The sequence below is a fragment of the Abramis brama genome (genome assembly GCF_963993115.1).
Source record: "Abramis brama genome assembly, chromosome: 6".
Taxonomy (NCBI): domain Eukaryota; kingdom Metazoa; phylum Chordata; class Actinopteri; order Cypriniformes; family Leuciscidae; genus Abramis; species Abramis brama.
The window spans coordinates 18,886,860-18,911,248 of record NC_139968.1 but is presented as its reverse complement, the minus strand read 5'-3'; the positions used below and the strand labels follow the sequence as shown (position 1 = coordinate 18,911,248).

Genomic DNA, 24,389 nt, shown 5'->3' with positions numbered 1-24,389 from the left:
AATACATGTAATATTTTAGAATAATAGTCCATCAGAAATATGATAATTATGAATTCATAAATATGAAATTAAATAAATTAATAAACAAATACAATTATGTATTAAATATTATATTTCATATTTTAGAATAATTTCCGATCAAAGTATGAAATAACATAAATGATAAATATGAATTCATAAATATTTAAATAAATACAATTATTTATTAATATTATTTTTCATATTTTAGAATAATTGTCCATTCAAATATGAAATTCGTAAATGAAACTAAATAAATAAAATCCATTATTTATATTATTTAATATTTAAGAATAACCATCTATCAAAAATATTACATAACATAAATGATAAATATTAAAGGAAATATATGAATAAATTAATTATATAAACAAATAATTATTCATTTATACTCTATTTAATATTTTAGAATTGTCCATCAGAAATATAAAATAGCAATTTATAAATATGAATTCATAAATGGCAAATAAATACATAAATGTAATTCTTTATTAATTTTATATTTAACATTTTAGAATAATTGTCCATCAAAATTGATAAAAATAAATTCATACATGTGAAAATAAATAAATAAATAGACAAATACATTTTATATTAATATTATATGTAACATTTTAGAATAATTGTCCATCAAAAATATGAAACTACATAAGTGATTTTATATTTAATATTTTAGAATAATTGTCCATAAAAATAAGAAATGGCTTAATTAGAAGTTTTGGAATTACAACTTTTTCTTTTTTTACCGTATATTCAACAAAAACATTTTTACAGCTCAGACAAAAAAGAAAGTGAAAGCTATCTTTTTTTTAAATTCACCATTAATATTTTTACACTTTTATTTATATTACATCTATCATTTTGATTTATATAATATTATTGGGTTTGTTTTAGTAGAATATTATCTAAATGATGTCTTTTTGTGTGTTCACAGGACACAAAGCTCTACCAGCCGCCGGTAGTTGTGTTCGTGGACTGCAAACTTGGGGCCGATCTGCTGTGTGAAGCTGTGCAAAAGGTCATGGGATTAAACGTGGTCGCCATCCACTCGGACAAAACGCAGTGGGAACGCAACAAAATTGTGAAGGTAATGCAAAAAATATCCTTTTATAAAAGCAGCCCACAAATGTCCATAATGATAATATGATATATATTTGTTCGTGTTTTTTAGGGTCTACTCGAGGGCCAGTTTGAAGTGGTGGTCAGCACTGGGATTCTCGGAAGAGGACTGGACTTGGTCAATGTTAAGCTAGTAGTGAACTTTGACATGCCAGCTAACATGGATGAATATGTTCATCAGGTATGAAGTGTTTTATAAAAACGCTTACACATTGAAGGTTCATGTCTTTAATGATACACTAAACGTGACCCTTTCAGATTGGTCGAGCTGGTAGACTGGGCCACAGAGGCACCGCCATCACCTTCATGAATAACAACAGCAAACGGCTGTTTCTGGACATTGTGAACCGAGTGAAGCCCACCGGCTCCTTACTGCCGCCACAACTTCTCAACTCCCCCCATCTGTTCGAACAGCAGAGGAGAGCCAAACAGAGGAGTCACCGCGGAGAGGAGGACGTCATCGGAACCAAGAGCAACCTCATCGACATCATCAGGAAGCATGACAAAAGATCTGCCAGGAAATAACTAGCAAATCAATTTATTATTCAAGGTTTTGTTGTTGCTTTTGTAATTTGTGTTTTCAATAAATGCTACAAGTGAACGAATCAAGTGTCCCGTCTAACTGTATCCAGTATAATAACATGCACAAAAATCACATCACAGATTACGAAAATTAATCATTACCACAAAAACGCATGGTTATTGTAGTTAAACCACAAATTAACCATGGTTTTACTACACTAACCATAGTGTTTGTGGTAAAACTGTGGTAATACAAATGCTAATCAATCCGCCAAAAAAACATGGTTACTACACTTTTACTACAATAAAATCATGGTTTATTTTCGTAAGAAGCTGTGAGGGATAGACTTACAGTTTGGCACGCACTGTATAAAGGTCCTAGACCATGTACTTTTCTCAAGTCACAACTTCTAAAACTGTTTTACTGAGTTTTTGTCTACTGAAAGACGTTCGTTTTCATTCCATATGGCGCTACACTGACTAGGCAATTTAAGTAATTTTTCACATTACGTGGTGGAAAAATGTGCTTTATTGTGACTAAAATATCACAATGAGAAATGTATTAATATTAATACAACCGGGCCTTATTTTCGTGTAAAAACACCCAGTTCTCAGGCTTGGAGAGACACTGCCACCTGTTGGCTGGTGCGTGTTACTGCGTGCAGTTGCGTCAGTCTGAGCTGACCAATCAGAGCACGCCTACTGTTTTTGAATTGTAGCGGCAGTATGGCGGAGCTTAGAGACAGTGAGCTGTTGTTTTTATTGACGTTTCGAGGCGGAGTACAGTCTGTTACTTTCTCAACATCAAAACGGAAGTAAACGAGAAGAAAGGACGAGTTTTAATCCGTAAACGAAATAACTTTTAATTTATAAAACGACTGTTTAATGACAGGAGATCAACACTCGCAGGTCAGTTTTAGTAAATATGTATTTTTAAGTCATATGACATGTTGTTCACCTCCGTGCACTCGTTATTATAAAACAATGGAGACATTTGTGGACTGAAGTTATATGTGGGACAATCTTAAAACAATTTTAGTCAAAAGTGTTGCGTTTGGACTCGTAAAATGATGGATGGATCAAAAGAAGGAGAGAACACATCATCTTTTAATAAAACAAAAGAAGTGAACAGGACTTATGTGATCTCAGCACTCACAAAATGTGGAGAAAACTCATTTAAAACACCATCTTCTAGTGCCAGACTCACTCTTCAGAGAAAACCCAGCAAACCCCATGTAAACCACCATGAAGAAACCACACAAGAGAACCAAAGAGAAGAGAAACGCCTGACCCTTCAGCGCAGGACTAGAACAGGGTCCATGAACAGAACCAAAGTCCTGACCGAACCCAATCCAGCACCATCTCCAGCAAAAAACTCCCATGAAACCATTAAAACACCCGGGACAACTTCATGGCGTGCTCAGAAAACAAGTTCTGAGAAGGTCAGCGCCACCCATGATCAGGGTAAAACCATTTCGACACCTACAAGAAGAACCCAGTTTGAGAAATTAAGTGTCAAGAGAGACGTCTTTGAGAAGTTAGCTGGTAAAGATGCATCTAGACCCACATCTTCAAAGAACACAACTGCTGGAAGACAGAAGCCACCACAGATGAGCACTGAAACCGGTGGAGGAACCAATGAGAAGACTCTGATTGGTGGTTTAAATAGGCACATGACTCCAGCATCACATTCAGCACAGGTGAGGAGACCCACAACACTAATGAGCTCCACAGCTCATGGAGGAACAAGAGTTTCTAGAGCCACTGCTGCTGAAGGAAATGTTCCTCTTGAAGCTGTGAGCAGAACAAGTGCTCGACAACCTCAAGAACTGAAGATGGAGAACAGCACGGTCACTGTGGCAGTTCGAGTTAGACCTTTCAGTTCAAGGTAAGAAATGGTGTGTTTTTAAAATGTTATTTTGGCGGCATGTTGTTTTGAGACGATTTTTATATTCAATTTGTTATTTAAAAAACATAAAAAAGGTGATTTTGGCATGTCTATCTGACTGAATAAAGTAATTAAAGTCATAGAATCAGAAAAATCTGATTTTAATGAAACCCTGTTACAGCATGATTTGGCCCTTTTTTTTTTAAATATGACATTTCATAAAATTGTGGCACCCTGGAATTTATATTATTTGAACCCATGCTAAAACAAATTGGAAAGACAAGCATATGTGATCACATTTCTTCAGGATTTTTTTACACATTTGTCATTTTAATAGGATTCATCAACCTCAACCATTCAATCTTATTCAATTTATTATAAGAAAAGAAAACCTTTGGGGGGAAATAATATTTGGGAAACAAATTAATTATATATTATATATAGCAATAAAAAATTTTTTTTTGACTTTCTTGCAATAGCATATATATATATATATATATATATATATATATATATATATATATATATATATATATATATATATGCTATTGCAAGAAATTCTAAATAGTTTTAGTATTTAGTTTGACCTGAACATTTTAATATAATGATGTTAATTATTGCAACAATATATATAAGATTGTATGATATATTTTATTATATATTTAATATTATTATATATTATTTTGGTGGACAATGCCACTTATTTGTCCTTAAATTTACACAATTTTTTGTGTCCGCAGGGAGAAGAATGAGAAAGCCCGTCAGGTGATCTTCATGGACAACCAAGAAACTTTAGTGCAACATCCAGATACTAAACAAAACTACACATTTAGCTTTGACTTCTCTTTTTGCTCGATCAATGAATCTGACGCAAGTTTTGCAAGTCAGCAGATGGTTTATGAAAAACTGGCTCGGCCCTTGCTTGAAAGAGCATTTGAGGGATTTAACACGTGTCTTTTTGCCTACGGCCAAACAGGGTCTGGGAAGTCCTACACGTAAGTGATGTTTCTCTTTGACACTGCTTTTTAAATAAATATTTAAAACTACTTATAGGAAAAACAGCTTACTATTTACATCAATAATATATAAGTGTGATTTTGGATGTTTTCCAGTATGATGGGTTTTGGTGAAGAGGCTGGAGTTATTCCCAGATTCTGCGAGGAACTTTTTTCAAGATTGTCCAGAACTGAAACCAAAGAGGTTACTGTCCCATAGAATGATTATTTATTTAGAATTTACTGATGAATTATACATTAAAAATAGTGTGTTTAACTTTCTAAATGCAAGTTGACTTTTATTAAAGATCTCTTGCCATCTGGAGATGAGCTATTTTGAGGTGTACAATGAGAAAATCCATGATTTGCTGGTGGCAAAGGATGGACAAAACCAGAAGAAAATGCCTGTAAGTACAACTACTCAATAAAACACATTAAATGCTACAAATGTCATTTTGTTTTCCTAATTGATCAGCAATTCCGTTCTTTTCATGTCTTTTCCAGTTGCGTGTCAGAGAACATCCTGTTTACGGGCCTTACGTTGCAGACCTATCCACGTAAGCAAACATTTAATCCAAACGCCACGGTTACTATGCTCATGGGGATCCTGAGAATTGTTTTATTTTGTTGTGTCTTAGTTTTGTTTAGTTATTTTATTGTTTTTGTTTTGTTTTGGTTTGGATTCAGTTGTTTTCGTCATTTTGTTGTGTTGTAGTTTTGGTTGTTTTTGTTTTGTTATTTTGTTGTGTTTGGATTTGGTTGTTTTTGTTTTATTTTGTTGTGTTGTAGTTTTGGTTGTTTTTGTTTTGTTATTTTGTTGTGTTATTTTTTTGGTTTATGTTTGTTTTGTTATTTTGTTGTGTTTGGATTTGGTAGGTTTTGTTATTTTATTTTATTTTGGTTGATTTTGTTGTGTTGTAGTTGTTCTGGGTTTTTGTTTTATTTTGTTCTGTTGTGGTTTCATTTAGTTTACATGTTTTTGTTTTGTTATTTGTTGCATTGTTGTGGTTCTGGTTTATTTTGTTCTTTTGTTATGTTGTAGTTTTTTTTCTTTTTTTTTCTTGTAATGTAGTTTTGTTTTTTGTTTTTCCTGTATTGTAGTTTTGTTGAGCTATTGTTTTGGTTGGGATTCGGTTGTTTTTTATTTGTTTTGTGCCACTGTCACTAATCTCTCTGCTCTCTTTCAGGAATGTAGTCACATCCTATGCTGATATTCAGGTAATTTTGTAATTTGCATGTCTGTTAACTTTATACATTCAAAGCCTGTTTTTAAAAAAAATGTGTTTAACTCTTAATACAACTTAATTTTTCCCTCCGTCATCTTCACAGACTTGGCTTGAACTCGGTAACAAACAGAGAGCCACGGCCGCCACCGGCATGAATGATAAAAGCTCCAGATCGCACTCTGTTTTCACTCTGGTCATGACGCAAACTAAAGTAAGACCTTTAGATTTACTTGGTTACATTTGCCCTATTGAAGTGAGATGCTACTTTTACTTCAACCAACCAATAACCAATGGTTATATTCATATGATGTTGTTTGTATGCGCACAGACTGAGTTTGTGGAGGAAGAGGAGCACGATCACTACATCACCAGCCGAATAAACCTGGTGGATTTGGCAGGAAGTGAGCGCTGTAATTCAGCCCAGACCAGTGGAGACCGGCTCAGGGTAATCCAGCATCCAATAGCTCTGTTTATTCTGTGTCATGATTACCCATAATGCATTCAAATGTTAAATAGGGGCATATATATTTGCTCTGACGATGATTGGATTACGGCATTTTCTGACATATTTGTAATGTGGATTTCTTTATTTTTCCCAGGAGGGAGCAAGTATCAACAAGTCTCTGCTCACGCTGGGAAAGGTGATCTCATCGCTCTCAGAACAGGCTCAGAGCAGAAAGAAAGTCTTCACCCCATACAGAGAGTCAGTGCTCACATGGTGAGAAACGTTTGCTTTCCAGTTAGTTTTGAATTCTATAATATTTCACTACAGTTTTGTTAGTTCGACAAAAAACAACAACAACACAAAACAGCATTCGCAGCCTCTCCGATATAATGCATTTTATCTGTCATGATGTCAGGGTATTTTTCTCTTTTTAAAATTATTATTATTATTATTATTATTATTATTATAATATTTCCCTCTCTTTATCAGACCTAAATAATATATATAATATATACAAGAAGTGTATAATAATAATAGTGATAATTCTATTCATATTATTTAATTACAATATAATTTGTATAATAAAAATAATAATGTTAATAATAATTATAAATGTAATAAATGTATGTTATAATTTCAGAAATGTAATAGTATATATATACATATATATATACATATATATATACATATATATATATATATATATATATATATATATATATATATATATATATATATATATATATATATATATCTTCTATAAATTTTAGATATTTATTTTACATATATTTTATCATACCAGACCAGTCTGGTTTCTGTTTACTCAGCAAAAGTGGAAAATAATTTCAGAAGTGCAGAAAATGACACAAAAAAATGAAATAATATTCTCATTTTTAAACTGGAAAATAAATTCTAAATTTTTTGATGGAAGATTATGAAAACAAATGGGCGCTGATGAATTGTGTGCAATAATACCAGCGACTTATCAAATTTAAACATGGGGCTTAGTTTCCATTGAATGTAAAATATGGCATAACGTGCGAGATGTATAAGCAGCAGAAGTGCTTCAGCTCCCTCTTGTGTTCAGGTTACTCAAGGAAAGCCTCGGCGGGAACTCCAAGACGGCCATGATCGCCACCCTGAGCCCTGCGGCCACTAACATGGAGGAGAGCCTGAGCACGCTGCGTTACGCCCAGCAGGCCCGCATGATCATTAACATAGCCAAAGTCAACGAGGACACCAACGCCAAACTGATCCGAGGTCAGTCACCTGTCTGTGTGCGTTTATGCTGCTCCATCAGCTGTCATAACCATCAAGAAGTGTGTGTTGTGATAAACGCACCAGCACAGCTCTCCTCTAGAGGGCAGCAAGCTCACTAATTTGACGCCTTCAGTGATTTGTGTTCCGTACAGCCACAGGAATTAAAATGTCATTTTGTTTTCTTTGCATGGATAATTTGAATGTGTATGACGTAACCTGTGTGTCCAGAGCTGAAAGCAGAGGTGGACAAGCTCCGTGCGGCTCAGATGAGCGCTCAGGGCATCCAGCCAGAGAAAATGAGACTGTTTCAGCAAGAGATTGCCACTCTTAAGACTAAACTCTGTCAACAGGAGCACGAAATGGCTGAGGCTCACAGGTGCGTGGATATACAAAACTCAGTGTATGACTATGAAAATGAAATAAAGTGCCGTTCACAACCGATTTTATTTCTGAATTTAACCGTTTTTGAGAGACAGGAACTGGGTGTTACCAGAATGGAGCAGAAATATTTAAAGAATAAATTTCTTTTTTTTTTTGTCCCTTTTTATTTTTGTGTTCAGCTTATTGACAATAATTGACAATCAATTTTTGTGTACTTGATTTTAAATGGCGTATTACTACTATTATTAATTTAAATATAGCAATAATAATACTTTATATTAATTAAATTAATGTAATAGTTTGATTATATAATAACAATACATTCATTATATATATATATATATATATATATATATATATATGTATATGTATATATATATATATATATATATATACACTATATATATATATATATATATATATATATATATATATATATATATATATATTATATTATATTATATTCATCAAAAAATCCTGAAAATTCCATAAAAACAATATTAAGCAGCACAACTGTTAGCAGTAAATCAACATATTAGAATGGAGTAATGATGGTGACAATTCAGCTTTGATCACAGGAATAAATTACAAGTTATAATATATTACCATAGAAAAGTTTTTTTTAAATTGTAATAATATTTCACAATTTTTTTTTTTTTATCAAATAAATATTACAACATTGATGTGCATAAGAGACTTTTCATAAACATTAAATAATCTTACTGACCCAAACTTTTGAACAAGTTGTGTAGTTAAAAATAAAGCATGTTTTGTGCTTAGTTTTTCAGTAAGTGAATAGTGAAATGATAAATTTGAGTCTTTTACCTTTATATGACCAATATAAAAATACATGTGAATAAACATGTTTACTAAAATCTTGGTAGCATTCAGGAGTGAACACAACCGTAAGCTCTCTGATGTTCCTCCTTCCTTCAAAGTGCAGAAATTCAAGTCAGCTGGCCCGTAGCCCGGTCAGTTTGAGGGTTAGAATAGAAAAAGCCGAAAGCGCGTTTCCTCGGGATGGGATGTTAGAGGGTTGAAACATATTTGACTGTTTTCCCAACCCATGACATCATGTTGACATCAGTGGAAAAGTAAAGCCGTTTCAGACGGAGTAGTCATGTTATAATGAACATAATTATATTTTAATAAAAGAATACGAAGACAGCTTTTCCATTGGAATAGCATGCATAGATGAATGCATGCCATGGAATATTTTGTTTATAATGTTTATAATGCATTTCTGTTTTTTTGTTTTTGTTTTTTAAAATAAAATTATACAATATAAAACAATATATATATATATATATATATATATATATATATATATATATATATATATATATATATATATATAAATATAAATATTACAAAAAATAAAAATTATTTTTTTACATAATAATATAAGATTTTCTCACAAACTTGCACTCAAATGTTGTTTTTTAAATGACGTACAGTTGAATTATATCAATTTTTTTTTCTTTTTTTTATTAATATGTGCAGAACATGGAGGGAAAAGCTGGAAGAGGCAGAGAGGAGGAAACGTGAGGAAACCAAAGAGCTGCAGGTAATGAAACACTTTCAAATAATGTCTGATGGATCGATGAGCTTTTTCAAATGTTTCATGGCCATTTTCTTTCTTTCTTTCTTTCTTTCTTTCTTTCTTTCTTTCTTTCTTTCTTTCTTTCTTTCTTTCTTTCTTTCTTTCTTTCTTTCTTTCTTTCTTTCTTTCTTTCTTTCTTTCTTTCTTTCTTTCTTCTCCACTTTCTTTGTCTGTTTATTCCCTGTTCCTCGTTCAGCGCTCTGGCGTCACCTTTAAAGTGGATAATCGGCTGCCTAACCTTGTGAACCTGAATGAGGATCCGCAGCTGTCGGAGATGCTGCTGTACATGATTAAAGAGGGCGATACCAAGGTCGGCAAGCTCAAGTCCGAGTCGGCCCACGACATCCAGCTGTCTGGAGCTCTCATCGCTGATGAACACTGGTGAGACAGATCACATCCACGCTCTAGGTCCAGCCACTTCATTTACTTTAACATTTAACATTCATTTACATTTACTTTGATTTGTTTAAAAGGAACATATCAGGTTAACTCTATGTAACTTTTTTTTAATTGACATTTAAATGTCAATACATCATCAACCCTTCCTCCAAAACTTGTTTTTGTCTTACCCTGATTCACTATGGTAAGCCTATTATAAGTGTTTATATTTTAGACCAGATGGGATAGAGAAATAGAAATACAGAATAGAGAAAAGTTGCTCCGGCTACTTTGGCTTATGTGTGGTGTGTGAGTGGCAGAGGTTAGTTGTCACAACGAGCGAGAAAGGTTGACATGGCGCAGCTAAATCTCAAACCTACAGGGAATCACCTGTTTTAACAGAGGAGAGAAAAAAAAAGGCACAAAGAAATTTTTTTTCAAGGAAAAAAGTTTAAATATGTAATTTTGGTGATCAAAGATGAGCTTTAAGGGATAAAATTATTGACTACAGGAGGACTTTAAAGCCTTATGAGCAGTAAGATAACCATATTCATCCACAGTCACACAAAGTACAACCAAAACAATGTTCTTCTGCAAAGTGCATGCAGTTTTGTTACATATTGTACCTTTACACATGTTTGGATTTACACATTTAAAGGGACAGTTGACCCAAAAATGTAAATCATGCCATTATTTACTCATCCTCATTTTGTTCCAAATCTGTATGACTTTATTTATTTCTTCCATGGCAGTTGTAATTTTTAATATTGATTTACTTTTAATTTAACTAAATCTAAAACTCTAAAAATAGTGTTTGGTAATAGAAGCTGAAGTATATCAAAATTGTAATGTTAGATGCAAAACCTAAACTTGATTAGACATGTTGTCTTGGTACTAAAGTACTAAAATTACTAAAAATGAAATAAAAATGAATTAACACTATATAGAAATATAAAAAAAATCCATCCGTCCGTCCGTCCGTCCGTCCGTCCGTCCGTCCATCCATCCATCCATCCATCCATCCATCCTCAAGCTTTTACAATTACTTAAAACTTTTTGGCTAGTCTTTCTCAGGCCAACATCAGTTGTGCACAAACTTTACTCTAGTTAAATTATATATATTTTTTAAAACATGAACTTTAATTGAGCATTAGATAATGACAAAGGTAATCTAAATGTAAAAATAGAAGAAATGAGCATGAGCAATTAAATATCTAATATCAATTGATATATTTCCACTATTCCATCTTGTTTTCAGTGTCATCTCCAGTGTGAAAGGTTCCGTCAGCATTAAACCAATGCCGAACGCCAAGACCTTTTTGAATGGACATCTTGTGTCTGAGGTCACCGTTCTCCACCACGTACGTTTTTGTTGCTGTTCTGAAGCGAAACCTCTGAAATTATGTCCATTCTAAGAACCTCCACATAAATCATAAAATTGTTTACTCTATTTTAGGGAGACCGTGTGATTCTTGGAGGAGATCACTACTTTCGGTTCAACCACCCCGCTGAGGTTCAGAGCGGGAAGCGCGCGTCCTGTTGGAGCAGCGGAGATGGTCAAAAAGACTTTGAGTTTGCCAAAAACGAACTGCTATCGGCCCAGAGAGCTCAGTGAGTATAAGCCCAAGATTGTCCACTACAGGACCTCATATTTGACTTTCTTGATTTTTACCATCACTTTTCCTCATAGACTTGAAGCGGAGATTGAGGAGGCTCGGTTGAAGGCCAAAGAGGAGATGATGCAGGGCATTCAGGTGGCCAAAGAGATGGCACAGAAAGAGCTGAGCGAACAGAAGGGTCTGTACGAGGACAGGATCAGAGCTCTGGAGAGAGAGCTGGTAAGCAGATGCATGTCAATGGATAGCATATGTGACTCTAGTGTTCTCCAGTTAATCTAATGCATCCTCAGGAGGAGGAGAGCGAAAGGAAAAGAGAACAGGAGCTGGATAAAAAGAGGGTCGTCAGCCAGATAGAGCAACTGCATACGGCAAAGACTCTACTTGAGCAGGAAGTCAACAGCCATAAAAGACGTCTGCAGTTGGAGGCCCAGGCTACTAGACAGGTACACAAACCGCGTTTCTGAGTCTTTGTTACACTGCAGTTTTAAAGTGCCCCTATTATGCTATTTTAAAGTTTTCTAATGTTGTTTTGGAGTCTCCTACAACAGGTTTACATGCATCAAAGGTCAAAAAACTGTTTCATTTTCTCATAATATACATTTGCACATCACCACATTTTCAGTGATTCTCAAACGACTCGTCAGATGAATCAATCTCTCTAAATCCCTCCTTTCCGTGAGCTACTCTGCTCTGATTGGCCAGACAGCTCAGTCTGTTGTGTTTGGTTTACCGCGTACATATAGAGATGGCTCTGCAGCGCGCGTTTCGAAAACAAAAACACCCATTGCCATAACAACGTCAGCTCTGCTTGTCCCGTGGCCTCCTACACCGGAAACTAAACACAGTAACGAACGATGACGACGATTTTACCATATCAATCCTAGCACGAGTCCGATGATGAAACACTGGAAGAACTAGGCCTATTCATTCAACCCGAACCTCCATCGCAAGGACGACTCGAGCAGGACGTTTCTCAGTGATACACTACTCAGTTTGAGGTACATTATGAGATGTTGCAACTGTAATTCCTCACCATTTGCATTAACAAGTGCATGTCCATCAACAAACCGATTATTTATTTTCAGAGTATTTTTCTAATTTATTGCGGTGAACACGCAGAAACTGTATCAATAACAGTGCATACATTAGCCGAGCTCTAGCGTGAATGACTGATGTAACAAACGTTGGTATAACAAATCTTGCTCCATGCTAGACAATTTGAACGACAGACAATCTGCATTAATAGACACAGTTTTAGGTAATAGTGGCCCACAACTGATCAGCAGAAGTATTTCAGTAAGACAGTAATAATGTGAGTTACCCAGTTAGCAGTAGACCTACACAATATAAAACTCAAAACTAAGTATTTTGAACACCATCTTTCAAGAGCAAGTGATTTGCGAATCCTGCATCGAACTCTAAGATTTGAGAAGCAGTCGTCAGTGAAATAAAGGGAAAACAGCAAAAGTTTAGGATTATACTGCTGTGATATCATGGTAAAGATGAATTTTAACCACTGATTCTTCACATGCTCCTCCTTGGGCAGTGGGAAAAAAACTGGCTTTACCTCCACATTGTAGAGCACAGCGTCTTCTCGACATGATGCTATCCAGTATCCACAGGAATCAGCTGCCGGTTTGAGGTTCAAGTTTTCCCTGGTGTGTGTGCGTGCAATAAGTGGGCGGGCAATATGCTAATGTTTCGTCTTGATGTCACAACGAAACGGCTTACAACTCGTTTGAAAAACTATTTATTTCATTGACTCAGTCGACTCTAATGAAAGACAATAACTTTATATACGGTGCACTTTTAGATTTAAAACTTTGCAGGATGTTTTCATTAACTTAGAGCTATGTTACACACTACATGAAAGGTCATTTTCAAAAATCCATAATAGGGGCACTTTAAGGCGAAAATATTTAGCAATGGTGTTGACTTATGAACTTGCACATGCAACAACATTCAAAACTTGATTTTCACAACAGGGGTCTTCAATATCTTAATTCATCTTTGAACATTATTTTAAAGAAAAACAAATACCTTAACATATTATAAAATATATATATATAATTTTTATTTATTTATTTATTTTAGTTATATATTTAGTTTGTTATAATATTTGTTTAGTTCTTTTTTAGTTATTATTTATTTAGTGAATTTAGTTAATGTAGTTATTTAGTTTAGTTATATTGTTTCTCAGTTTTATATTTTTTGTGTAGTTTAGTTTTAGTTAAATTATTTATTTAGTTATAGTTATTCAATAAGGTCTTACTAATTATATTATTTATTTAATGAATTTAATTAGATTTAGTTATTTTGTTTAGTTATGCTATTTCTTTAGTTATAGTTCATTTATTTAGTTTAGTCATATTTTAGTTTATTTTAGTTATACTATTTATTCGGTTAGTTAAGTTATTTATTAAATTAATTCTTAGTTTTTATTTAGTGAATTTTTACCTTTTGTTATTTTATTTATTTAGTTTTAATTATTATTACTTAGTTACTTAATTTTACTTATATTATTTATTTTGTTAGTTTGTTGTTCAATTAGTACTTTTTATTTAGTGAATTTAGTTAGCCTTAGTTATTTAGTTTAGTTTGTTTTATTTTTATTTAGTTTAGTTATAGTTGTATTTATTTTGTTTATTATAATAATAATTCAGTTAGTTAGCTTTAGTAATTTAGTCAGTTAGTTCTTAGTTATGTCAACTTTAGTTAACTTTAGTTGTTTTATTTTATTAGTTTTAGTTATATTAATTATTTAGTTTAGTTATTGTTATATTTATTTATTTATTTATTTTACTTAGTTTTAGTTCTATTATTTAGTTAAATGATCAGTTAGTTTAGCTATTTATGTATAAATATTTTAAATTTGTGACTTATTCAGATTTTAAAAAAAAAACATTTCATAGGCGATGGCCGATCATGATGTCCGGCATGCTAAAATTGTGGAGGCCCTCGAGGCAGAGAAGAAGAAGATTGCAGAAGATCTCGCTGAGATTGAGAGGAAACGTGCTCTTAAAGTGACCCAGACCCCTAAAACAGGTGCATAGACACTTTTCATTTGAAAGACATGGAGCTTTCCAATAACAATGTTCTTAACAGTGTGGTATTCACCATATTTTTCTTCAATGTTTGCAGCCTGCCCACAGTGGGACTCAATGAAGCTGTCTTTGATGATCGAAGAAGCAAACAAAATCAGTGCCAAACTCAGGAAACGCACAGTCTTCAGCAGGTACAATTATCCTGGAAAAGTTAGTCCAGGTAGTTTGGCTACAAATTGACCTTTGTGAGGACAACATTTATAAAACATAAAATATTTTTCAGTAATAGCTATTGACTGGAAAAGTGCTAGTTTAATAGTTTTTATCAATAAGCAGGCATTTTTTTTAAACCCTCCCTCGTTCATTCTGGACATTAATGTGTTTGAATGGAAAAAAATGTGGGTTTGTGTTTTCACAACAGACATGAGACGACCGATAAAGAGAACGAGGGTGGAGACGCCCAACTGCAGGTCCAAGTTCAGAACACCAAACTGGGAATTTCCACCTTCTGGAGTCTGGAGAAGTTCCATAGCAACTTGGCTGCCATGAGGGAGCTGGAGCAGGTGGCGTAATAAAAGATGTTCACACAGTTATAGGCGTAAACATGCTGCCTGAGCTAGTGTGCATGGTGACGTTTCTGTAGCGAAGTAAATGCCACGACACATGGTTCAAAACCACAGTATACATAACTGCATAATACATGTTTGGCTTTTTGTGTGTGTGTTGTTGTCTTGACTTGTTTTTGTTTTGTTTAACGTTTTGTTTTTGTGTAGAATATCACTTAACATTGGAAAGTTTTGCTTTATTTTGTTTTATTTTTATCTTTATTTAGTGTTTAGTTCTGTTTTATTTTTTGTTTGTTTGTTCGTCTTGTGTAGCATTTATTATTATTTATTATTAATAATTATAAATTTATTAAATTTAGTTTTGTGTTATTTAAAATTATTTTTATTCTGTGTTTAGTTCTGTTTTATTTTATTTGTTTATTATTTTATTTTTTTGTCTTGTGTAGCATTTCACTTGACATTGGGAAGTTATTTTAATTTATTATTTATTATTAATTATTTTGTTTAGTTTTGTGTTATTTAAAAAGAAATCGGTGTTTAGTTTAGTTTTATTTTATTTATTTTTTTAATAAATTGTAAATTTATCTTGTAAATTTTTGTTAGTGTTTCTGTTTTATCTTGTTTTTTTTGTTTATTTTGTTTATTTTGTTTATTTTTTATTTTTTTGTCTTGTGTAGCATTTCACTTGACATTGGGAAGTTGTTTTAATGTATTTTATTTAGTTATATTTCTAATAGTTTTTTTTTATTTGGTGTTTAGTAGTTTTATTTAGTTTTTTGTTTTGTTTTGTGTAGCATTTCACCTGACATTTCGTATTTGCGTATTTAACCTAGAACTTACAATAATACATGAGGCCATTTGAAGCCTGTTTATTTCCTTGTAATTACCCAGTAAAAGCAGGAAGCATGTAGTATTGGCATTTGTTCTTATTATCATAAAAGAATCGGAGGCTAAATCAAGTCTGATGTTTATTGGCTGTAGGGGGAGAGCGCCTCTAAAGATGACGACGTGTTTTACAACCCTAATGATGAGTGGGAACAGGACCTATCTGCTTCTTCCTCAACCTCATCTTTCTCTCGCAGAAGGTATTTGAATTTATTAGTCCACAATGGTGCTGTTTTGCTCTCTCTACTTGAGGAACGAAGTTATTTTTCCACTTATAAACCAAGCCTTCAGGAAAAGCACATTCCTGCAGCATTTTTGTATGTGACTACAGCAAAATTCTGCATTTTTAATCAAAACCCCTTCTACACTTCTGAAGCCCTTCTTCTCAAAGCTTACACTGTAGATGTTCCTTTGCTTTTCTGCATGTGATTTCCGTGTCTTTCACTCCCTGAAATGAACAGTAAATGATGTTCAACTCAAAGTGTACATCATGTAATTGGCTGTTGAAGAAGAATTATATGACTGATAATAATGGTTCAAGTTCATATGTGTCTGGATTTCTTTTTATTCTGTTTCTTGTGACCCAGGAGTAGAAGTTTGCTAAAGGGCAGGAGGATATCTGGGCGTCTCTATGAGATCCGAGTTCACCCTATTCAAAGCCTACATTGTGGTCCCTCACAGTCCACTGGTAAAGTACCTTTTATATCATCTATATGCGTGTAATGAAGTGGATTTATTATATGAAGTTTAATTGTTTAAATGATTTTATTAGCCTAGCACAGATTTTAGCATCATTTAAATTTAGGGTTGGGAATCGAAAATCGATTCCAATTCTGGAATCGGAAACTTAAGGTCATGAATAAGATACTTGTTATAAAATGTTAAATATATTATAAAATATAATAAACACCACAACGTTCTGTAAAAATATAAGAATTGTCACTTTTGATTTCATGGCAACTACGTTTTTTTCCCCCACACATTCAATGTCAATGGGGTCCAAACAATGCTGTATGGAAACCTTCTTCAAACTGCCTTAAAATACAGTCTAGATATGAAGCTCTTTAGGTTTTTGAACATATATTATTAATTGTTGTTATTGTAACTAAAACTATTAGGCTAAATTAAAACTGATTTAAAATGAAAACTAAACAAATACATAAAATAAGTATTAAGTAAAACTTAAAATGAAAACTAAACAAAAATTAATTTAATTTAAATAAAAATTAAAGCTAAGCAAGTAAATGCTAAAATAGTATATACATAAGAAGATGAGAAATATGACTATCTCCCTGGGAAATGAGTGGCTTTGATATTCCGTGTCTTTTTATCAGGGCTGATGAACAAGCCGCACTCCCTGCACTCTAGCACGTCTGACTCCGCCCTCCCAGGCATCTGCAAAGATCTGATTGGTTCTTCCGTCTCACGTCTGCGCTCCTGTCAGTCGGCCGAAGAGAACGAAAGCTTGGCCGACAAACTGACCCTAGACCTGCTGGCGGTTCACGGCGCCGTGAGGTCCATCGCGGACCTTTACGAGCACCTTGACGACGACAGTCAGGAGAACTGTAAGCGACCAAACGTTTTTAACAAACCTAAATCAACAGAGCCATTCATCAGTGTCAATATTCAGCTCAGTATGAATGCACAACACCTCTGTCATCACAGCGCTACACAAAGAGCCTCATTTCGTTCTGTTTGTGTGTATGTGAGCAGTGTTTGCCTGCAGCGCTGAAGCCCAGACTCATCTGGTGAAGGCCACCTCTGCTGTTGAAAGGGCCGTGTTCATTACGATGCACTGGGTCTCCAGCATTAAGCCCAGCTCTAACACAGTGTCTCAGAGAGCCGAGGAGCTCAAGACGGAGGTCAAGAAAATCGGTGGCTACCTTCAATTACTCATTCAGGTGCTCATCAGAGTTATAAGGCAATTTATCAAACGCACGTCGCATTTGTGTTCATTTATGCTTTTATATCTGTAGAGGGACTGTAGAAAAAAATAAAAATGCAATCATCTCATTAGAAATGTCATCAGTGTTTTGTCGACTTTTAAAAAATATTTTAATTAGTTTTTTAAATACTTTTAAAGAACCTTTGTTTCTTTATTGTTTTCCTAGATTAAAACACACACAATATATATAAAAATAAAAACAAAACAGTAATAATAATAACAATTATCTATTTATTTGTTTAGACATCAAATAAATGTAAATGTATTCATATTATTTCTTTAATTTAGTTATTTTCTTTAATTTAGTTAAATTAAATATATTTTTTAAATACATTTAACATTTAGAAATTTTTCATAATCTATATTTTTTTATTTGATTTGTACTGATTATTAAAGTGGTTTAAATTTGCGCATATATATATATATATATATATATATATATATATATATATATATATATATATATATATATATATATATATATATAAACATGTAATTTCAACATTTAGTAATAATTTTTTTTATCAAAAGTTGTATTTGTTTATATATATATATATATATATATATATATATATATATATATATATATATATATATATATATATATATATAAAAACAAATACAACTTTTGATAAAAAAAAATTATTACTAAATGTTGAAATTACATGTTTATATATATATATATATATCTATATATATATCTATATATATATATGTGTGTGTGTGTGTGTGTATATATATTAAGTATATATATTGTATTTGTTAATATATATATATATATATATATATATATATATATATATATATTAACAAATACAACTTTTGATTCAAAAAATTATTACTAAATGTTGAAATTACATGTTTATATATATATATATATATATATATATATATATATATACATACATTATATATATATATATATATATAATACACATATACATACATTATATATATATATATATATATACATACATTATATATATATGTATATATATATGTATATATGTATGTATATATGTATGTATATATATATATATATATATGTATATATATATATATATATATATATATATATATATATATATATATATATATATATATATATATATATATATATTAACAAATACAACTTTTGATTAAAAAAATTATTACTAAATGTTGAAATTAGCAACAGTGTTTCTGCAGGTCTTCAAAAGGTCTTAAATCCAATAAAAATATCTAAACATTAAATCAAGATACATTTACTTGAGGTGTAAACATAAAAATTAAGTCTTGGAAAACTGATCAAAATGAAGTGAGTTTATAACAAGAACAATATCTGTCAACAAGTTATGAAAACTTCCCTTTGAATTAAGCTGATTTTTCTGAGCCTTTCGCCAGATATGTGTTCTTATTTTACTCATAAACATTTCATTTTGATCAATTTCACAGAAAAAAGACTTCATATTTTATGCCATTTTGTATCACCAGTAAATGCATCTTGATTTCCATTTTCTAGTGGTTGGCAGCAGAGTGATTTAAGGTGCTTTTTTGTGTGTGTGTAAAATGAATTAAAAAGTAATGGATATCAGTTGGATCTTCAAACTCTGAAGTGTTGCAAAACAACAAAACAATTGTGTTTCTCCTTAGACATTTGCATTTAGAGAACATTAATGCATTGCATTCCCTTCAATTTATTTCTTAAATTTTCTTTACTTGGTTGGTTTAAAAAATGTACCTTTTATAAAAGAGGGAACCAGAAACCAGATTATTAAATAAATACCATGGAAGTATTGTTGATTGTAAGGTCATGCAAACTAATGTAGTTAACTAGTGGGTTTTTGTGTTTCAACATTGGAATTTTGGGTAATTTTTTGGCCTTACAAGACCGTGTTGGTCTTTATGTGTCTTCGTCCTTTAGGGTTGTGACTCTGAGATCTCCTCCATGGTAACAGAGGCCCAGAGGAAGGTTGCTGATTGTATGAACGTGGCTCTCAAAACTATCGGTTTGCTGGCGGCAATGAATGGGACTGATCTTCATTTGTCTGAACTTGGCTCAGAGGACATAAACAATGTGGGTAGATTCCCTCGTCTTTTGCACTTGCTGACGTTTACATAGTAAAGGTTTGACCAGTCTAACTATTGTGTTCTCTTGTTTTTAATTGCTCTTTCTTTTTAGAGGTCAGTTGTGGATTCTTTGCAGGATGGGATGCATCAAAGTGTGACAGATCTTCTCTACATGGGTCTGAGAATCTCTTCTGAGATGGTTCGAGACACTCAGATGAGTCGCGCTGGAACACCGGTAAGTTCTCTTCATAAATATTTCACTTAAAGGTGCATTGTGTAATATTTAGGAGAATTTGTTGACAAATGCAATATCATATACATAACTATGTTTTTAGTAGTGTATTTATGATGCCGCTAAAAATTACACAGTGCACCTTTAACAAATAACATGGAATATTATTGTAAACTCAAGAAATAACCTTACAATGAAATCTTGATGGATCTAAATAATAATGTCAATACATTTAAATGTTTTATATTAACTGATTTAAATATACACTTTAGCATCATTTTCTAATCTTTGTTAATTTTTATGTTTGACAGATTCAGCAGTCCGCAATGTATGATGTCGCCCACACTCTGAAAAGCTACTTCGACTGCTGTTTGTCGGTACGCCTTACAGACATCTGTTTTTGTCATTGAGGTTAAATGTTTTGGATTGATGACTACCCCAACAATGAATGAGGGGGACAGTGCTTGTAAAACGTCGAACCTGAGCGGTCTTATCACACGTCTTGGGTCGTTTTGCTGTTTAGAAAATAAATGGATTGAGTAAAGCGTCATCTGTCACCTTAATGAGGCTGTAACTGTTATCTTCAATACACAAACTACAGGCTCGATGTTATTGTTCAGCAAGAGAATGGGATGCTGGGATAAGGAAAAATGGATGCATCTCACCTACTCTCCCATTTCCTTAAACCCACCCACCGTACCTAAACCCTGTGGGCTAAAACAAATAAGAGACCCAGTAATATATACGTGTGTGTGTGTGTGTGTGTGTGTGTGTGTGTGTGTGTGTGTGTGTGTGTGTATATATATATATATATACATATATATATATATATATATATATATTATATATATATATGAATGAATGAATGATTCGGAGACCCAGTAATATATACATGTGTGTATATATATATATATATATATGTGTGTGTATATATATATATATATATATGTGTGTGTGTATATATATGTGTGTGTGTGTGTATATATATATATATATATGTGTGTGTGTGTATATATATATATATATATATATATATATATATATATATATATATATATATATATATATATATATATATATATATATATACAGTGCAATGCATAAGTGAATACACCCATGCTAAAGTTGACTAAAAAGAGGAATAAAAAATCATATTTTGGAAATTGAACTTAATGCCTTAATTTAAAAAATTAGGAAAAATCCAACCTTTAAGGACACCAATTTTCTTTGTGAATGAATAATGTATCGTAAATAAATAAATGTTCTTCCTTAAAATACATGGTGCATAAGTGAGTACACCCCTATGTTAAATTCCCATAGAGGCAGGCAGATTTTTATTTTTAAGTATTTTTTTTTAAATTATTTTTTAGGATACTATGCATCCTGATAAAGTTCCCTTGGCCTTTGGAATTAAAATAGCCCCACATCATCACATAGCATTCACCATACCTAGAGATTGGCATGGGGTACTTTCCATAAGATCATCTCTCAATGCAAATCAAACTAGCTTTTAGGCTAACTGAAATAAAACCATGCCAATCTCTAGGTATGGTGAATGCTATGTGATGATGTGGGGCTATTTTAATTCCAAAGGCCAAGGGAACTTTATCAGGATGCATAGTATCCTAAATTTTTTTTTTTTTAAATACTTAAAAATAAAAATCTGCCTGCCTCTATGGGAATTTAACATAGGGGTGTACACACTTATGCACCATGTATTTTAAGGAAGAACATTTATTTATTTACGATACATTATTCATTCACAAAGAAAATTGGTGTCCTAAAAGGTTGGATTTTTCCTAATTTTTTAAATTAAGGCATTAAGTTCAATTTCCAAAATATGATTTTTTAATCCTCTTTTTAGTCAACTTTAGCATGGGTGTATTAACTTATGCATTGCACTGTATATATATGATTCGGGTTTTTTTATGTATATATTACTGGGTCTCTTATTTGTACAAAAAACAAATATTGTATCTTAAACAAAAACAAATCAAACCAAAAACAAATCATTATTTTGTTTTTAAGGATTTGTTCGGTTTGTTTGAGTTTCTGGTGTGGTTATTTGTTATTAGGTTTTTGTTTTATTATTTAGTTTTTGTTTTTTATTGGTTTTATCTTGATTTTTGGGACGTTTGTTCCGTTTGGTTTCTGTTTTTATTTATTTCGTTTTTGGTTGAAAAAGAATTTTAATGATTTTTTTGGGGGGGGGGGGGGGGTTTGGTTTTTTGTTTAGGTTTGGTTTTTGTTTAGTTTGAGTTTTTGATGTGGTTTTTAGGTTTTGTTTTAATTTTTAATTTTGGTCTTGTTTTTGGGAGGTTTGTTTGGTTCTATTTGGTGAGGTTTTGTTTTTGTCTGGTTGTAGTAATTTTTTTTTGGGGGGGCGGGGTGTTTTTTGTTTAGTTTGAGTTTTTGGTGTGGTATTAGTTTTGTTTTTGGGAGGTTTGTTTGGTTTTATTTTGGTGTAGATTTTGTTTTTTGTTTGGTTGTAGTAATTTTTTTTTGGGGGGGGGGGGGGTTGTTTGGTTTTGTTTGAGTTTTTGGTGTGGTTTTAGTTTTGTTTTTGGGAGGTTTGTTTCGTTTGGATTTCATGTTTAAGAGCTGTTTGTTCACATCTGCTTTTTCACAGGAGAGGTCATTGTCCACTGAGAATCGTTCAGAGGAAGATGAAGGCTCAGACTTGTGTGATGTTCATAGCACCACCGTTAAACTCCTCAAGCTGAACAAGGCGATCAAAGACCTCCACTCGTCTCTGTCGCGCTATCTGAGAGGTAAGGCATTCTTTCCACAATAACATGCATATGAAATGCACACGTTATGACAAATATGTGACATGACTTCCTTTTAATTATGTATAATACAGGGAGTGGCGATGCTGGCCTTAGTCCGTCTATACTGTCTTCATCCAAGACGATTGATGATGTCATCAGTGGCCTTCCGTGCGAAATGGACGGAAGATGTTCCGGCAGTCTTCAGCTTCCGTGTGTGAAGAACGTCATGATTGCCCGTGATAAAGTGCACTCTGCACTGCAGGCTTTGCCAGAGGTGTTTGATAAACGCACAGACGGAATACAGAGGCTGGGCACAGATAGACACTTTGTTCAACAATTGTATAATGACAACAAAAATCGGACCGTGCCTAAAGTTGTGTATTCTCTTTCCTCAGGTATTAGCACATGTTCCAGAGATGCCCGCTGGGTGTGATTTGTATTTAAGGGGTACTAGTAGTCATGTATATAACCACATTGGCTATAACGGTTACTGCTAAAATTGGCTCACTTTTCATTTTGATGTATTTACAGTATGCATTAATTCAGGCCTACAATAATTTGTATTTAATTGTAGGATTTTAATGAAGGGCTTAATAGTATAACTTAAGAAGATGGGTTTCTGTGTATTTTGCAAGTGATCAAGCACATAAGTCTTTTATAATTTGTGCACTTCTGGATATATTTTTGCACTTGAAACCTTTGCACAGGCTTGATAGTGCTGGTGTTTCACAATTTCATTCGCATGGAGTTTTTTTAGCATTTGTAGCAGCATTTACTTTGGATCATGTAATTGTGTTTCACACTAATTTATACTTGCATTAATAAACACTCACTGGGACAAGAAGTCTGGTGTCCTATTTAAACATACAGCAAACTGCATGCGTTATATCTTTTATCTAACTTTTATCTACTAATATATATATATATATAGTGTGTGTGTGTGTGTGTGTGGTATGTCCTGGTACACCCTACATTATGTCCCCCCACAAAGACGGCAATATATGAAATCCTTGTCCTTGTGGGGAAATGTTTTGGTCCCCATGAGGAAAACCGCTTATAAATCATACTAAGTGTAATATTTTTTGAAAATTTAATAATGCAGAAAGTTTTCTGTGATGGGTAGGGTTAGTGTAAGGGGATAGAATATCAGTTTGTACAGTAAAAAAATAATTGTGTTTGTGGAAAGTTCCCATAAAAATATGAATGTGTGTGTGTGTGTGAATTCTTGGTTGCAACTGGAATCCAATGGAAAATTGTTCAATTACAAAGTAACAAATTGTATTTATATTTTATTTCTGTTTCCTTACAGATGAATGTTTCCGTTGTATGACGTTTTACTTAATCTTTTATCTGAAGTATGTTTACATTCAAGGGGCCACAAAATGATTTTATTTAAAATAAGTTATATAAAAATAGTATAACTTATATAAAAAGCTAAAAATC

At 32.7% G+C, this 24,389-nt stretch overlaps 2 protein-coding genes across 3 annotated transcripts in view; both read left to right on the top strand.

The window, feature by feature from the left end:
* Positions 1-1,742, top strand: part of ddx59 (DEAD (Asp-Glu-Ala-Asp) box polypeptide 59) — a 7,237-nt gene extending 5,495 nt beyond the window's left edge. Inside the window, exons 5-7 of the mRNA XM_084117705.1 lie at positions 953-1,105; positions 1,190-1,318; positions 1,396-1,742. Coding sequence (XP_083973831.1) covers positions 953-1,105; positions 1,190-1,318; positions 1,396-1,662 — 549 coding nt within the window. The 3' untranslated portion in view covers positions 1,663-1,742. The remainder of the gene's footprint in view (positions 1-952; positions 1,106-1,189; positions 1,319-1,395) is intronic.
* Positions 1,743-2,591: 849 nt separating this feature from the next.
* On the top strand, positions 2,592-23,785 carry kif14 (kinesin family member 14). 2 transcript variants are annotated; one of them, XM_084116243.1, is made up of 30 exons: positions 2,592-3,547; positions 4,288-4,542; positions 4,660-4,747; positions 4,851-4,949; positions 5,047-5,099; positions 5,730-5,760; positions 5,872-5,979; positions 6,097-6,213; positions 6,368-6,486; positions 7,301-7,473; positions 7,702-7,849; positions 9,358-9,421; positions 9,654-9,838; positions 11,094-11,196; positions 11,292-11,446; positions 11,526-11,673; positions 11,745-11,897; positions 14,367-14,499; positions 14,596-14,689; positions 14,920-15,061; positions 16,046-16,149; positions 16,537-16,637; positions 17,284-17,514; positions 17,663-17,850; positions 19,798-19,950; positions 20,056-20,178; positions 20,487-20,552; positions 22,805-22,946; positions 23,039-23,220; positions 23,342-23,783. In XM_084116243.1, exons 1-30 carry the CDS (start codon positions 2,727-2,729, stop codon positions 23,441-23,443), a joined length of 4,581 nt encoding a protein of 1,526 aa, XP_083972369.1. In that variant the 5' UTR covers positions 2,592-2,726; the 3' UTR covers positions 23,444-23,783. The 2 variants fall into 2 exon arrangements, with proteins under 2 accessions (XP_083972369.1, XP_083972368.1); XM_084116242.1 differs by having other exon boundaries at positions 23,039-23,785.
* The last annotated feature ends 604 nt before the right edge of the window (positions 23,786-24,389 follow it).

Excerpts from the sequence above, each read along its gene's own strand:
- kif14 (XM_084116242.1), top strand. The coding sequence starts at position 2,727 with ATGATGGATGGATCAAAAGAAGGAGAGAACACATCATCTTTTAATAAA. Across the intron at positions 11,674-11,744 it reads GAGCTCTGGAGAGAGAGCTG|GAGGAGGAGAGCGAAAGGAA; the intron begins GTAAGCAGATGC and ends ATGCATCCTCAG. Across the intron at positions 20,179-20,486 it reads TGAGTCGCGCTGGAACACCG|ATTCAGCAGTCCGCAATGTA; the intron begins GTAAGTTCTCTT and ends TATGTTTGACAG.